This window comes from Muntiacus reevesi, chromosome 3 (genome assembly GCF_963930625.1).
Source record: "Muntiacus reevesi chromosome 3, mMunRee1.1, whole genome shotgun sequence".
NCBI classification, from domain to species: domain Eukaryota; kingdom Metazoa; phylum Chordata; class Mammalia; order Artiodactyla; family Cervidae; genus Muntiacus; species Muntiacus reevesi.
Genome location: NC_089251.1, coordinates 5,399,544 through 5,415,368, shown reverse-complemented (window position 1 = coordinate 5,415,368; position 15,825 = coordinate 5,399,544). Strand labels below are relative to the sequence as shown.

General features: G+C 55.8%; 1 protein-coding gene across 2 annotated transcripts in view; it reads left to right on the top strand.

The window, feature by feature from the left end:
- The window catches only part of LAMC3 (laminin subunit gamma 3), a 67,316-nt gene that overhangs the window by 18,454 nt on the left and 33,037 nt on the right, over positions 1-15,825 (top strand). For both annotated transcript variants that reach the window (XM_065928236.1, XM_065928235.1), the window contains exons 3-8: positions 2,532-2,662; positions 6,169-6,335; positions 8,464-8,652; positions 8,733-8,850; positions 10,092-10,190; positions 13,869-14,005. In XM_065928236.1, coding sequence (XP_065784308.1) covers positions 2,532-2,662; positions 6,169-6,335; positions 8,464-8,652; positions 8,733-8,850; positions 10,092-10,190; positions 13,869-14,005 — 841 coding nt within the window. The remainder of the gene's footprint in view (positions 1-2,531; positions 2,663-6,168; positions 6,336-8,463; positions 8,653-8,732; positions 8,851-10,091; positions 10,191-13,868; positions 14,006-15,825) is intronic.

Sequence of the window (15,825 nt, the reverse complement as noted above, 5' to 3'; positions counted from 1 at the left end):
TCCAATACTTTGGCCACCTGATGCAAAGAGCCAACTCATTGGGGAAGACCCTGAAACTGGGAAAGATTGAAGGCAAGAGAAGAAGCGGGTGATAGGGGAGGAGATGGTTGGATGGCATCACCGACTCAATGGACACGAGTTAGGGCAAACTCCTGGAGATAGTGAAGGACAGGAAACCCTGGTGTGCTGCAGGCCAGGGGTCGCAAAGAGTCAGACACAACTGAGCGACCAAACAACAGCGAAGGATGTGTTCCTGTGACTGCTGCGTCTCGGATCCCTCTGTCCCCCATGGAGGGGGGCCACAGGCCTGGGGTAGAACGCCAACTCTCTGCAGGGTGCTGCCTGGGGCAGAACCACTGCTGCCTGGAGCTGAAGCTCCCACCTCCTGCTACTTAGCATTGCATTCTGGCCCCCGGGTCTGTCCAAAGTCAACGCGAGAGCCCACTTGCAGTTTTAACTGGGCCACTGCAGAAGGTGCAGAAGCCCATTGCGTGTGTACACTGGGTCACCAGTTTGCCCAGAAGTGACCTTCAGGGAGTGACCTGTGCAGTTTGGGCTAAGGCAATAAATTCCTTTCCCTCTCCCAGCTCCCTTCCTGTGTCTCAGGGAGAGTCTGGTGCTGTTCCCGTGGCCTTTGTCCTCACACCCTGATGAGCAGGTCACAGGCTGCAGAGCAGATGCAGGAACCCGGAGGAGGGTCATTGCCCTCTGGGGTCCCCGGTGTGATGAGGGCGTTGCGGTTAGATGCAGGAAGGCAGGCTACCTCGTGGCCACAGCTGGGACCCTGGGGTCAGACATGAATCCCAGCTCCTCGTGCACCAGCCCTGCAACTTGGAAACGCAGCACTTACCTTCTCTGAGCCTCAGTCTTTTGGGTCACGTTGTTCAGTCGCTAAGTCGCTAAGACTCTTTGTAACCCCATGGACTGCAGCACGCCAGGCTTCCCTGTCCTTCACTATCTCACTCTCTCCCAGAGTTTGCTCAAACTCATGCCCATTGAGTCGGGGATGCCATCCAACCATCTCATCCTCTGCCGCCCCTTCTCCTCCTGCCTCAGTCTTTCCAGCATCGGGGTCTTTTCCCATGAGTCCACTCTGCATCAGGTGCTTCAGCCTACTCATCTGTAAAATGTGGCTGAAAATAAATCCTCCCCTGGGGTTATTGTGAGGCCCTAAGTCATAACCACACAGTAAGTGTCAGTTGTTGCATCTTCCAGCTTAGACAGCAGTGGTTTAGGTTCTCTACGGGCACTGCCTCCAAACAAGAAGACTCTTAGCATATCAGTTGTGTTCTGCTGGGTCCCCACCGGGATCCTTGTCCCTTGCTTCTCAGCTGCTTCAGGGACCAGCGAACAGCATCGGCAATACCTGGGCACATGTGGAAATACAGAGTCTCAGGCCCCACCTCTGATCAGAAGCTGCTTTTTAACCCGATCCCTGAATGCACACTGACATTTGGGAAGTGATTCAGAGAGTGATACCCCCGGGGGAGCTGACAAACTCCTCCGAGTGCTGAGGTCCCCTCTGAAGTTTTCTGGTGCCGGACCCCCTCCCTGGCTGAAGCATCCTCAGGCAGAGGTCCTGGGCCCCAGGTCACGGGGTGGAGAGTTGCTGAGCCCGAGGGGGACCCGGGAGGCCTGCTGGCCTGAGTCATGCTGGGGTGAGAAGTCAAGACTCTGCCAGGAGTTCATTTCCTGTCCTGATGGGCCTGATTGCTAAACCAGGGGCTCCTGGGCTGAATTAAAAAGGTGATTAACATTCAGTTGGAGCCACCTCTGATTGTGACAGCAGGCCGATGAAAATGTCAGCCTTCACGTGGGCCCTCCCCCACGTCCCCACCAGCTCTTCCATGGGGACGCCTCTCCTCCCGCCATCAGCAAGTATTTACCGCGTTGTCTGCTCCGGGCCAGGCAGAGCCCGGGTCTGGGGATGCTGCGAGGACCCCAGCCAGGTCCTTGTTCTCGTGGGGCTGTGTTCTGGTGAGACACGTCACCTGGGACAAGGGCCTTGTCTGTGGGCGGCTGCACCTTAGCCCATGAGAAGCCTGTAAACCCAGGGCCCTGGGATGCGCCCTCCCTTGGCTGACCTCTAGAGTGACAGTGCAGTTCTACTGGCCCGAGTCAGGGAACCCGCTTGGCATGGTTTTAAACGGGCTGCTCCAGTCCTTCGCCCAGCACCTCGATCTCGCCGCGGACTCTATGCCCCGCCGCTGACACTGGCTCCTCCTCCTCCATCACCTTCCTGGGACTGACATTATCCCTTGCCCTACTTCACAGATGGGGTGGACGTGGAGGTTCCGAGACACTGAGCTGCTTCCCTGAAGTTGCAGTCAGGACGGGCTGGGCACGCAGGTTGACATGACCCCAAAGCACAGGCTTTTTATTTCTGCGGTGTTCTCGGGATTTGTCTGGGCTGGGCCTGTCCCTGCGTGTCAGGAGACCCCACCACCACGGGGCTGCAGGCTGGACCTTCCTGCAGAGCAGGGAAGCAAACACTGCTGATGGTGCCCCTTGCCCTCCTTCTTGTCCCCCAGGAGTGGGTCACCAGCACGGAGCTCCTCATCTCCCTGGACCGGCTCAACACATTTGGGGATGACATCTTCAAGGACCCCAAGGTGCTCCAGTCCTACTACTATGCCGTGTCGGACTTCTCAGTGGGCGGCAGGTAGGAGGGAGGCAGGGCAGCGGTGGGGACGAGGGTGGCTACTGTGGAGGGTGAAAAAAGTGAAAAGGGAAAGTGTGAGTCGCTCAGTCATGTCCAGCTCTTTGTGACCCCATGGACCGTAGCCTGCCAGGCTCCTCTGTCCATGGACTTCTCCAGGCAAGAATACTGGAGTGGGGAACCATTCCTTTCTCCAGGGGATCTTCCCGATCCAGGGATCCAACCTGGATCTCCTGCATTGGCAGGCGGGTTCTTTACCATCTGAGCCACCATGGACAGTAAAGAAGCCATTTCTGGTGCTCTGAGTGATGGGGGGTTTGGGGAGAAGCTGGAGCTGGTCCCCTGGGCCCAGCATTCCGGACCTTCATGACCCGGCTGTATCCCACCTCCCAGCGCCCCACCCCTGCTGCGTTTCCCACATCGGCCGTGTTTCTGCACCAGCATGGGACACGCAGCCCTTTGCACCTGCAGTTCCTTCTGCCTGGCAGCCCCTCCCCCTTCCTTTCTTTTTTTGGGCATCAGACAGGTGCGCTCATTCATTCAGGCCACAGGTGCACCCATTCATTCATGCCACATGTGCCCACGCTCCCATATAACACACAGAGCCTGTTAAGTTTTAGCCCGCCCACGTTCCATGGGACATGTGCTCCAAGTAAGGCTGGTTTACAGTGGCCTCAAGCAGGTCCGGGACCCCAGACTTTCAGCTTCGCTTCTTTAAGCAGCTCTCACAAGCTTATAACCAATGGAGCCAATCAACCCCATTCTTCCCCAAATCTTGTAAGCTTGGGTACAGTGGGGTTTCCTGGGGACATTCACATTGCTGAAAAAGGCTTTGAGGCATCTCCGCACAGGAGGAATTCCAAAGCCCCTCGGCCCGTGACCTGGAAGGGTCGCTGTCGGGGGGAGCCACTGTACTTCCACCTGCTTCTCTTGGGGGCCGTCAGGCCGTGCTGTTGGGGTGCCTGCTCCTGGCCCACATACTCCTTGGGCTTCAGTCACTGCGCGTCGTCCTTTGCCTGTTTAAGCATCTCGTCTCTCCAAGAAGCAAGGGTCATCGACATCCCAGGCATGCCTTACATGTAGGCACCTGGTACTGGGCCCTCCAGGCACATATGACATCTTTAATGTAAGTGCTTATCGGGCTCCCTGGAATGGAGAAAAGGGACAGATGTGTTCTGGCCCCAGGAAGTCACCAGATTAGACCCCATTAACCACGAACCGATTAGAACCAGGTAACCATGAGCTGTGGTGTTGGAGAAGACTCTTGAGAGTCCCTTGGACTGCAAGGAGATCCAGCCAGTCTATTCTAAAGGAAATCAGTCCTGAATATTCATTGGAAGGACTGATGCTGAAACTCCAATTCTCTGGCCACCTGATGGGAAGAACTAACTCATTTGAAAAGACCCCGATGCTGGGAAAGATTGAAGGCAGGAGGAGAAGGGGACAGCAGAGGATGAGATGGTTGGATGGCATCACTGACTCAATGGAGATGACTTTGAGTAAACTCCCGGAGTTGGTGATGGACAGGGAGGCCTGGCGTGCTGCGGTCCATGGGGTCGCAAAGAGTCGGACACGACTGAACTGACCTGAACCACGCCCCAGAGTAACAAGGATGGGAGACCAGGGCAAGGTGTGCCATTGGTCAAGGAGACCACCCTGCGGATGGGAGCCCCGCAGGAGGTCAGGGAGACCCGATGAGGCTGGAGGGCAGACTCAGGGCGTCTGCACCCCCAGAGGCAGGGGCTCGGGAGTGAAGGGGAAATGGGGGAGTGTCTGTGAGGACCCCTCTGCCCCAATTCCCCCCACCCCGACTCCCACACTTGACTCAGGTCAAACTGCCCGGGGGCAGGGCCCCTCTGAGGATGGTGGATGGCGGTGAGCTGCAGCACCTGCCGTCAGGGGGCTTCGGGACAGAGAACATCTGGGTCCCAGCTGCCAGAGCTGGACTACCCTCCGGCCAGCAGCTGGCTGGGGGCAGTGGCCCGGCAGCCTGTGTCCCTCAGTGGCCCACAGGAACTTCACTCCTTCCCTTGAGGTCGGAGGGCTTCATGGAGGAGGCAGTGTTTGCAGCATCCCATCGGGGCCGAGAGCGGTCCCTTGTCCTGAGGTGGGTGACTGCTGTCTTCCGAGACTGCCTGGTGCACGCCTCACCTGCCAGAAGTGCTGGGCACTACCTGCCTACCCTGAGCTCCCAGAGAGAAGCCAATGCCCCCCTGGCAGTGGTTGGAGAGTCTTCAGCACCCACTTAGGACGGAGCGTGGAGCGCAGCTTACAGGGAGACACCAGTGGCCGTAGAGGAGTGTCCAGGAGTCTGGTCTCAGCGTGGAGTAGGAGAGAACGGGGTTCAGATTCTAGCCCTGCCACATAGCATCCGTCACGTCATGACCTGATCCTCAGTTTCCTCTCCTGTGAAATGCGGATAGTTATAGTCCCTTCCACCGTGGTGGTGAGACTCCAGACAGACGACGTGAGCTGACTCCTCAGTTGGGGGCCGAGACAGAGAAGGCTGGGAGCCGGGCGCCATGGCCATCATCTGAACGGCTCAGTGTGGGCACTTGGGGTCGGGGTGACGGTCCCACAGGGTCAAGGTCAGCGGAGCAGGCTGTGTGATCCTGGCACCTTTGTTCCCTGGCACCTTTGTTCCTGCCTGATTCCACCTGTCTGACCCTGGGGGAGGGTGGGCGGGGCAGGCCCGGGACTGCACTTAAAGGCACAGCGTCACCGAGGCCTTGAGATGAGTTGGGGTCTGTCCTATGTGTGGGGCCGTCTCCTTCTCATTCCTTTAGACACAAAGGAGCGGGCATGGGGTGGCCTCCCTGGCTGCCCCCGCCTCCACCCACTGCCCTGAGAGCTGGCGCACCCTCTCTACCCAGGAGACTGAGATGACTTCTTCCCCTGGGTGTAGCGTCCTGAGTGTAGGGTCATGGTGAGCTTGTGGAGATGTGATGGGTTTATACGTGTGTGGAGCTCAGAACAGCCCGCTGCGGTCGGTTCTGTTCCTGTTGCCCTGAGCCCATAGTAGGTGTAGAAGAAAGCTCGAGTGGTAAAGAACCCACCTCCCAAGGAGACATAAGAGATGTGGTTCGATCCCTGGGTTGGGAAGGTCCCCTGGATCTTTTGTTAGGCATTCTGCCTCTTACTCTCAGAAATGTCCTGATTTGGACAAGTCCCCAGTTTCTGGGGCTTCCCTGGTGTCTCAGATGGTAAAGAATCTGCCTGCAGTGCAGGAGACCTGGGTTCAATCCCTGGGTTGGGAAGATCCCCTGGAGAAGGGAATGGCAACCCACTCCAGTATTCTTGCCTGGAGAATCCCATGGACAGAGGAGCCTGATTACAGTCCATCAGGTCGCAAAGAGTCAGGCATGACTGAAGCGACTTAGCGTGCAAAGCCGCATGGCTGAGCAGTAGTCAGGGGCTCCCCTGCAGGCCGGGGCTCCCTGCAACTAACCCTTCCTCTGCTGGCGCCTCCCCCAGGTTGCAGACACCCTGCCCCCGTGCTCTTTTCCCAGGTGCAAGTGCAACGGGCACGCCAGCGAGTGCGGCCCGGACGGGGAGGGCCGGCTGGCCTGCCGATGCCAGCACAACACCACAGGCATGGACTGTGAGCGCTGCCTGCCCTTCTTCCAGGACCGCCCGTGGGCCCGGGGCACAGCCGAGGCCGCCAACGAGTGTCTGCGTGAGTGTCCCAGAACTCTGGGGGCCAGAGGCCGGAGGGGGGGTGCAGGCTTGGGAAACCAAGCCCCCAACCCTGCTTCTGGGTGGGCTGGCAGCAGCTTGGGGCTGTCACCCCCCACACAGGGACCAGGAGGAGCTGAGGGAGAACTGGACAGGGCATTGGATCCTCAGCCCTCGCCCCCACAGACAGTACTGAGACCCAGTCTCCCCGAGTTGAGGCGTGCATGGCAGGAAGGCTGAAAAGGACCCCCAACTTGTTCCTTTGTTTCCATGACTCCAACCGCAGCTGCTAATCAAAGCCAGGCCACCCCGGGCCCCGGGGGGGTTGCTGACCTGCCCACCCAGCCTCTCCCACAGGCCCCCAGCAGCCCTGGGATGCCCGACCCGTGTGATGTGGCCGGGGCTGCCTAACCTCAGAGACGCACACTGCAGAGGCTGGTGGCGCTTTACCTTCCCCGCTGGGGCTCTTCCCGCCTGGAGGCCACCTCCAGCCTCGCTGTGTCCCCAAGCCCTGCCCTGCCTCCCCCTCCCCCGACAGTCATCTGACTTGCTCTGGGCTCCCAAGTGTACTGGCTGTCACTGGGCACCAGACCCCGCCTGGTTCCGCCGCTGGCGGGAGGCACATCTTCCCACGCACGCGCTCCTGACGGCTTGGCCTCTGGACCCACTGTGCTCTTGGGCCTGGGCTGCTGGCACGGAGACCCGGGGGGAGGGAGGGGACGGTCTGTTCCATGGAACAGGATGCTGTCCGCAGGAGCTTCCCAGGGCCACTGTGACCCTAATGAGTTCCTTCTGCCCTCGCTGGCCTGCCTCCACCAGGAAGTCCTCCTGGAGCCAAGGAAGCTGGCTGGCTCACCGTTCCCAGTCTGGGGCTGGATTCCATGGTGGGGACACCAAAGGCTGTGTCCTCACCCCTGAGGTCACATCTCTGTCCTCTCAGCCTGGAGGCTGTGCTGTATACCTGACCCCTTGCACCCCCTCCCTCCAGTCCAGGCAGCCCTGAGCCCCGATTTTGATCACATTCATGCCCCTCCAACCCAGCTCACTGTGTCCTTCTGCACAGCCAACACGTGGTCCAGCCGGTCACCCCTCCTCTGAGCATCTAAGACCCCACCTCCCGGCTCTCTCAGCCCCCTCACCCCATCTCCTGCTTGCACCACTTTCAAATGCAAACGCAGTTGCAGTCACCCACATCCTTGCTCCAAGGTGAAGTCCACTGACCCTGGCTGCCCAGCCTCCCTGGATCAAGTCCTCTCCCTCCCGTCACACCGCACAGTGCGCCCACCCCCTGCCCTGCCCATCGCATGACACGCCACCTCCCACCCCCACCCTGGGCGAAGCCTGCTCCTCTGGCTGTGTCACAGAGGTCCTCTCGCCTCTCGCCTGGGACTCTCCTTCCCCTCCTCTTTCTCCTTTGCCCTCCCGCTGCCCTCCTGCTCACCCTTCAGTGCCCCTTAGCTGTGACTTCTTCCAGGAAGGCTGGTCCCATCGGCTCAGGGCAGAGCCTCCCTGCTTCTCCCATCAGAGCCCCTGCCCCGCAGGATGTTCAGCTTGCTGCGCCTGGCCTCCATCAAGCAGCGGGACCGTGTGTAGGAACTGGGTTCCTACTGTTCACGGGTCCGCCACACGCTGGACTCACCGTGGGAGCCAAGACAGAGCTGATCCTGATACAAACTTAAAAAAAAAAAAAAATGTATTGATGAAATGAATGAAAGGTGACTTGTATTTTTCATGCCTCTGAATGACCTCATGGGTCACTGGGGATCAGAGTCACACGCCATTACGGCTTAGAGGGTCCACAGGGGGAGCCAGGCTGCTGCTTTAGAAGGTAACCAGTCTATGACCCATGACCAGCTAACTGTATGTCCTGGCTTGCCTGGGAGGGTCCTGTGTTGGGTATATTTTGTTAACAGTGCCTCTCTTCTTCTTGAAAGTGTTGGAAGATCAACCACCTGGTCTCCAGATCCTTGATCAAGCCAGGCCTGAACTCCATCCTTGACTTTCCTCCTTCATCCTTGACCTTCCTCCAGCTGGCTGCTCACTCACCAAGGAGGCTGATCAGCACCTGCTCCCCTCCTACCGCGTGCCACAGCCTTACACTCACACCCTCCCCTGCCTCCTGCCCACAGCTTGCAACTGCAGCGGCCACTCTGAGGAGTGCATCTTTGACCGGGAGCTCTTTCGCAGCTCCGGCCACGGTGGGCGCTGCCTGCACTGCCGTGACCACACAGCTGGGCCGCACTGCGAGCGCTGCCAGGAGAACTTCTATCGCTGGGACCTGCGGACGCCCTGCCAGCCCTGTGACTGCCACCCAGCAGGTGAGTGAGCCGCACTACCCCGGCCCCCCAACCTCACCCGCCGCCACGGGCCCCTGCTGCCCTATCCCCTTCCTCCCCAGGCTCCCTGCACCTCCAGTGCGATGACTTGGGCACCTGCGTCTGCAAGCCCACAGTGACAGGCTGGAAGTGTGACCGCTGCCTGCCTGGGTTCCACTCGCTCAGCGAGGGCGGCTGCAGGTGAGTGTGGCAGGGGCGGTGGGTGATGGCGGCCCAGCAAGGGCACATGGCAGTGGACTTGGGCTGAGTGATGGGAAGTAAGCGGGGGATTCCTGAGCCCCTCAGAAGGCAGAGTTGGCGGGCATGTGGATAGAGGGATAGATGCTGGTTACCAGGGAGCAGAAGAGAAAGCAGGAATGAAGGCTGACCCCTGAGGTTCTGCTTTGGGCACCTTGGCAAAGGGAAGCCATTCATAGCAAGGGGAACACAGCCCAGGAAGACAGAGTCTGCAGTGCTCGGGGTAGGGAGGGGCACTGATGAGAGAGACAGGCAGGGTTCTGGACCTTAGAAGAGGGATCTAACACATCTGCTATCAGCTGATTGAGAAAATACACAGTGACCAAGAAAAGGAAGCTGTTATAAATTCAGAAGCACTTTTAAATGAACTTGGCTTTGGTTAATTTCAGCAGTCTTGTATATTTGAAAGGCAGTGGAAATGGCACTGGGAAGGTAGGGGAGTCTCAGACCTCTCACAGAATACCCAGTGGTTCCAGCATAAAACTTGTCCTTGGGTGGGGACCAGGATGCTCCTCCAGGGTCTCTCTGGCCTCTGGACCTTTGCACATGCCCCTCCTCCGGCCCCAGGGCATCCTCCCCTCCACCAACACCCGCTGCCACCTCCCCCTGGCTTGTGTCTGAACAAAGCCCTACTCATCCTTTAGTTTCCAACCAAGGTACAATCTCCTGACTTTGTCCCCACTCCAGGCATCTCATTGGTGCTGCCATAGCCTCTTGTATGTTCTCTCTCCTGTAGCTTGTGTCAAAGTCCAGCATCCACCTGTTTGTCCATCCTCACTGAACTCTAGGCTCTGTGAGGACAGGGACCATGTCTTGTCAGATGGATGGGTAGATAGATGGGTGGGTGGATGGAAGGATGCCTGGATGGGTGAGAGAATAGGTGTGTGAGTGGGTGGTGGATAGAAGGATGACTACGTGGATCAGTGGATGGAAGGATGAAGGAATGAGTGGATGAATGAACAGATGGATGGACAGGCAGGTGGGAGGGGGCAGACGGTTAGCTATTCAGGTGAGTGAATAGGTCACTTCCTTTGCTCAGCAGAAACCAGGGGGCAGGCCCTTGGGTCAGCCTGCCTCCTGTTCTCTCGTGCATTGGGAAAGATAGATTCCTTCCAATGAGGATGGGCTATTCCCACTCTGGAGCTCTTGTTGGACACCCTCCTCTTGTCCTGTCTCTCTGACAGAGCCTGTGCCTGCAATCCTGCGGGCAGCCTGGGCACCTGTGATCCCCGCAGTGGGCGCTGCCCCTGCAAGGAGAACGTGGAAGGCAGCCTGTGTGACAGGTGGGTGAACCGATCCAATAATGAGCCTGCTGGCAGTGACCTCAGTGGTGGTGGGAGGAGCATGGGGCATGGTCCTCCCAGACTTGGGCAACCTTACCACCTGACTCTCTTCTTAGAGCACAGAGAATCTGACCACCCAGGAAATCATCTAAAGACTTTGACACTGCTTATATTGGGACACGCCACCACTGATCGTTCATAAGCTGTGAAAATACATCCTCTTGAAAAGAAAGAACTAGGAAGGAGAGGAGAGATCCTCTAATCCAGGGATAGCAAACACATCTTATTCATACCACAATCCTCCCATCTCATCCCCATGGCAGACATCACTAATGGAACACTACCACAATCCTCCCATCTCCCACCCAGGGCAGACATCACTAATGGAGCACTACTGCAACCCTCCCATCCCACACCCAGGACAGACATCACGAATGGAGTGCCACCACAACCCTCCCATCCTACACTCAGGGCAGACATCACTAATGGAGCTCCCTCCCACACCCAGGGCAGACATCACTAATGGAGTGCCACCACAACCCTCCCATCCTACACCCAGGGCAGACATCACTAACGGAGCTCCCTCCCACAACCAGGGCAGACATCACTAATGGAGCACTACCACAACCCTCCCATCTCCCATCCAGGGCAGACATCACTAATAGAGCACTACTGCAACCTTCCCATCCCACATCCAGGACAGACATCACTAATGGAGTGCCACCACAACCCTCCCATCCTACACCCAGGGCAGACATCACTAATGGAGCTCCCTCCCACACCCAGGGCAGACATCACTAATGGAGCACTACCACAACCCTCCCATCTCCCACCCAGGGCAGACATCACTAATGGAGTGCCACCACCACCCTCCCATCCACACCCATGATAGACATCACTAATGGAGCACCACCACAACCCTCCCACCCCACACCCAGGACAGACATCACTAATGGACCACAACAATCTTTACCACAAGCCCTACTGTAACCTTAGAATCCTTCTCTGTGTCCTGCTCCAAGAAGCTCCAGCCATTTGAGCTGAGACTCAAGCTTGTTTGCCATCTTTGCCATCCTGTCATGGTCCAGGTGGAGCCTCTAAAGCTCAATGAGGCAGAAGGGCTTTTCCCTAAACTTCCTCCTTCAGGGGTTCCGGGGCCTCCTAGCCCCAGCAGTGGGCTGGCAGACAAATGTGGGTTTATGTTCTTGGGCATGCTTGTCTCCTCTTCCTGGCTTCGTCTCTGACCTCTGAAGCCTTTGCAGCCAGCGTGGGGCGTGCCAGGGCCTCTTTGATCCTCTGGCCACAGACTGTGTGGGGGAACCTGGCCCAGCAGTACACTGTGGCTTCCACTCTTGCCAGATCATGTTGGGCCTCTGCTGGGTCAGGAAGACACCCAGCCTTGACTCTCACCTTGGGCAGCCCCAGGCCTCTTCCTCACCTTGTCTGTATGTGGCCTGTGGGTCCTGGAGTGGGAGGTGGACACCCTCCTGGGTCTTCCTCCCACAAGACCTCTCAAGTTGAAGAGACAGAGCAGAGTTGGGGGGCTAGATTCCACTAACTGTATTCTACTGCCTCGTACCTTGAGGAGGTTCGCCTCTGACCCTCACTTTACCCATCTGTGAAATGGGAGGACTGGGTGACAGGTGTGTTGGAGCAGCCCAGATTGAGGTAATTGGCAGATTCTCATGAATCAGATTCCTCCACCTGGGTTGGTCTGAATGGAGTTTCTGGGCACCGCCCCCCCACCCCCCCATGGTGCAAACCAGGAATCTGCATTTGTAAAAGGCTTCTGCAGGGCTCTGTTGGGAAAATGGCTGATTCTGAGTCTGGGGTTGGGAAAATAAAAGATGAGCTTGAAGTATTTTGTAGGAAGCAGAGAAGTGCTTAAAAACAAAACCAGAGAAAAACAAATCCCAAAAAACCCCAAACCAGGATGGGGGCCTGTGTCAAAAGGACATGAGCGCCAACCTGAAAGAGTTCCCAAAGCTGGAACAAAATAAATAATAACAATATTGGATTATAACCCAAGAATAAAATAAATATCCATGAGTCCACACTGACATAAATAGATGCCTGAATAAATAAATACACTGGGACAAATCCTCCTTGCAGAAGAATTCCACAGAAGAATTAGAAATGGAGAAGGAATGAGGGGAATACAGAATCACAGTTAGAATATCAGCGTAACAGTCACTGTAGGCCGGAGCCGCTGATAAATGCTGAAATTCGTGGGCAGAACTTGAAGGAGAAACAGGATATTTGCATAATCCCCAAACATCTCCCTCAAAAAATTTACCAATGACTGGAACTTCTCTGAAGGTCCAGTGGTTAAGACTTCAAGTTTCCACTACATGGGGTGTGGGTTGGATCCCTGGTTGGGGAACTAAGATCCCTCATAGCCTGTGCCCCCCCAAATTTTACTACCTGCTCTGGTGGTCTCACCATAGGTCCACAATCCTTTGATTACTTCCCCCTCCCAGTTCAGTTCAGTCACCTAGTCGTGTCTGACTCTTTGCGACCCCATGAACCACATTATGCCAGGCCTCCCTGTCCATCACCAACTCCCGGAGTCTACCCAAACCCATGTCCATCGAGTCGGTGATGCCATCCAACCATCTCATCCTCTGTCATCCCCTTCTCCTCCTGCCTTCAATCTTTCCCAGCATCAGGGTCTTTGCAAATGAGTCAGCTCTCCTCATCAAGTGGCCAAAGTATTGGAGTTTCAGCTTCAGCGTCAGTCCTTCCAATGAACACCCAGGACTGATCTCTTTTAGGATGGACTGGTTGGATCTCCTTGCAGTCCAAGGGACTCTCAAGAGTCTTCTTCAACACCACAGTTCAAAAGCATCAATTCTTCGGTGCTCAGCTTTCTTTATAGTCCAACTCTCACATCCATACATGACCACTGGAAAAACCATAGCCTTGACTAGATGGACCTTTGTTGGCAAAGTAATGTGGAGCTTAATTCCCTTCCTCTTGAGTCTGGGCTGGATTTAGTGACTTGCTTTTGACAACTAAAATATGGCAGTTTTGCAGTGGAGGAACCTGGTAGCCAGTGCCTTAACCAAGTGGTGAAGGTTAACATCACCATGATGTCATACATGACTGGTGATGTCATACATGATTGGTGACATCACACGCATATCAGTTATCCCAATAAGATGTGACAAGAAGAGCACTTCACCTCTGTTTCTTCCTGAAGCCATAGTCCAAGACTAATCATGGAAAACCTCAAATAAACCCAAATGGAGGGCATGCCACAAAGTATTTGACCAGTACTGTCAAAAATATCAAAGAAAGACCTAGGAGCTATTACAGATGAGAAACTGAGGATACAGTGAAATATAATTCCCTGCCCTGGATCAGATCCTGGAGCAGAAAAACAGACATTCATGGGAAAAGGGGAGACATCCTAATAATGTCTAGGATTTAGTAAATAACTTGATTAGTGTTAAATTCTTGGTTTTGATAAGCGCATCCTGGTAAGATCAGACGTTAGAATTAGGAAAAGCTGGGTAAAGAGGCCATAGGACATTGTGTCTATCATCTTTGCAGCCCTTCTGTAAATTTGAAATTAAAGAAAATTCCGCAGTGGCTCCGGGCTGCAGTTGGTCTAGCTGGGCTCCCTGAACTAGCCAGTTCATTGGCCCCCGGGGGCGTGTCCCGCCTCCCTTGCAGATGTCGTCCAGGCGCGTTTAACCTGCAGCCCCACAACCCCGCGGGCTGCAGCAGCTGTTTCTGCTACGGCCACTCCAAGGTGTGTGCAGCCGCTGCCCAGTTCCGGGAGCATCACATCCTCTCCGACTTCCGCCAGGGTAAGAAGTGCTCCCCGCAGCCGCCTCCAAGTGCTCTGCTCCCAGCCCAGGTGGGATGGGCAGTCCTGCTTTGGGGACATCCAGTGATGGGGGTGGTGGAAAGGAGGGGCGGCCCCAGTCCCCAGCGCCCGCCACAGGCCCGCACAGTGGCCACGCGCTTCTGTGTCCTTCTGCACCCCCAGCACCCTCCTGACCCCGGCTCCCTTCCAGTCCTTGCCTACTTCCTCAGTCTCTAGTAGGAGCAGGGGAGGGGATGGGTATCTGGCAGCCTTTGGAGTCTGAGGGGGATTTTCATTTGCTCCGTGGATCCCTTGGCGTATCCTAGTGCTGGGGATCCAGGCTTGGTGCCCTGCCTGGCCTCCATTTATTGAGCACCTGCTGTATGCTTGACACCCTGCTGAGCTCGTTGCATGCATGGAACCTGACGGATTCCCTGGAAGGTAGATACTCTCATTCCCATTTAAAAGATGGGGCAACCGAGACCCAGAAAAGGGAGGTGACATAGCTTAGCTGTTGGCACCCCAGGTTCATCGGCTCCTGAGTTTTGCTCTTCATGGCTTGCACGGCCTTCTTTCTGAGTCCAGGGTCCAGGGTCCCCAGTTCCAGGTGGCTCTTTGGAGCAGGAAAGCAGTGGAGCTCTGAACTCTGCCAAACATCATAGCCTGAGTGGGTCCCAGCCACGCCCCACTGAACCTCCCCCAACCCCACCTCCAGCATCTCCTCCAGGGAGATAGAGCATCAGGGCCGGTTCTGGGGCGCCCCAGATGCAGGGGACAGTGCGCCCTCTGCTGGACTGAGAGGGGCTTGGAATGGGGACAGCACTGTGGTCACCTGGCCCGGAGTCAAGGATGTCAGCATCAGACAGGATTCATTTAAAAATCCTAGGAGAGCATCGTGATCTTTCTCACTTAGCCCTGGGTTTGGCGATTCAATCTCAGCATCCCTTGTGATCTCACAAACACCCTCGGCCAGCAGTTCTCAAACTTCTGGATCTCTTGAAAATCAGAGAAAATCAGAGAAAATCTCAAGGTCCTTTTGTTTATGTGGGTTGTGTTTTCTGTATTAGACATTAGAACAGTAATTTTAAGGTATCTGTGCATCAATTCATTTACAGATGACCATAGAAAACTTATAACAAAAAATAACTTCCGCCTGTGAAAAATAACTTTTTAAAAGACAAAAAACTTGGGGGCATCCCTGGTGGTCCAGCACTTCCGCTGCAGAGGCTGAAGGTGCGATCCGTGGCTGGGAAACTGAGATTCCATATGCCATCGTGGTGTGGCCAAAAAGTTAAAAAAAAAAAAAAAAGACAAAAAACTTTGAGAAGAGTGGTGTTACTCATTTTGCATGTTTGCACATCTCTTTGAGCTCTGGCTTAATAGAAGTTAGCTGATTCTTACCACGGCTTCTGCCGTGGAGCAGGAGCTTCTAGCTCCTGGAAAGTTCTCAGGGTGAAAAAGAGAGTGAAAAATGCAAATGACATTTTAATGTTACTAAAAAGATCATTTGACCTCATGGACTCCCCTGAAAGAGTCTTAGGAATCTCCCAGGGTGTTCAGACAAACTTTGAGAACTGCTGCTGGGGCCAGAAGTGCTTCATTGCCCCCATTTTGCATATGAGAACCTGGCCTCAGAGAGGTTAAGTAACTTGCCCAGGGTCACACAGCCAGCAAGGGGGCGGAACCTAGCCTAGCACCGAGGGGCCCCGGACTTCCCCCTTCTGGCCTCTTTCCCTTTCTTCTTCCCTCCCTCCTCACCCCTGGGAGCCCCAGGTCTCCACCCTCTTCTCCAGCTGTCTTCTGGAGAGTCTCCCCTGGAGG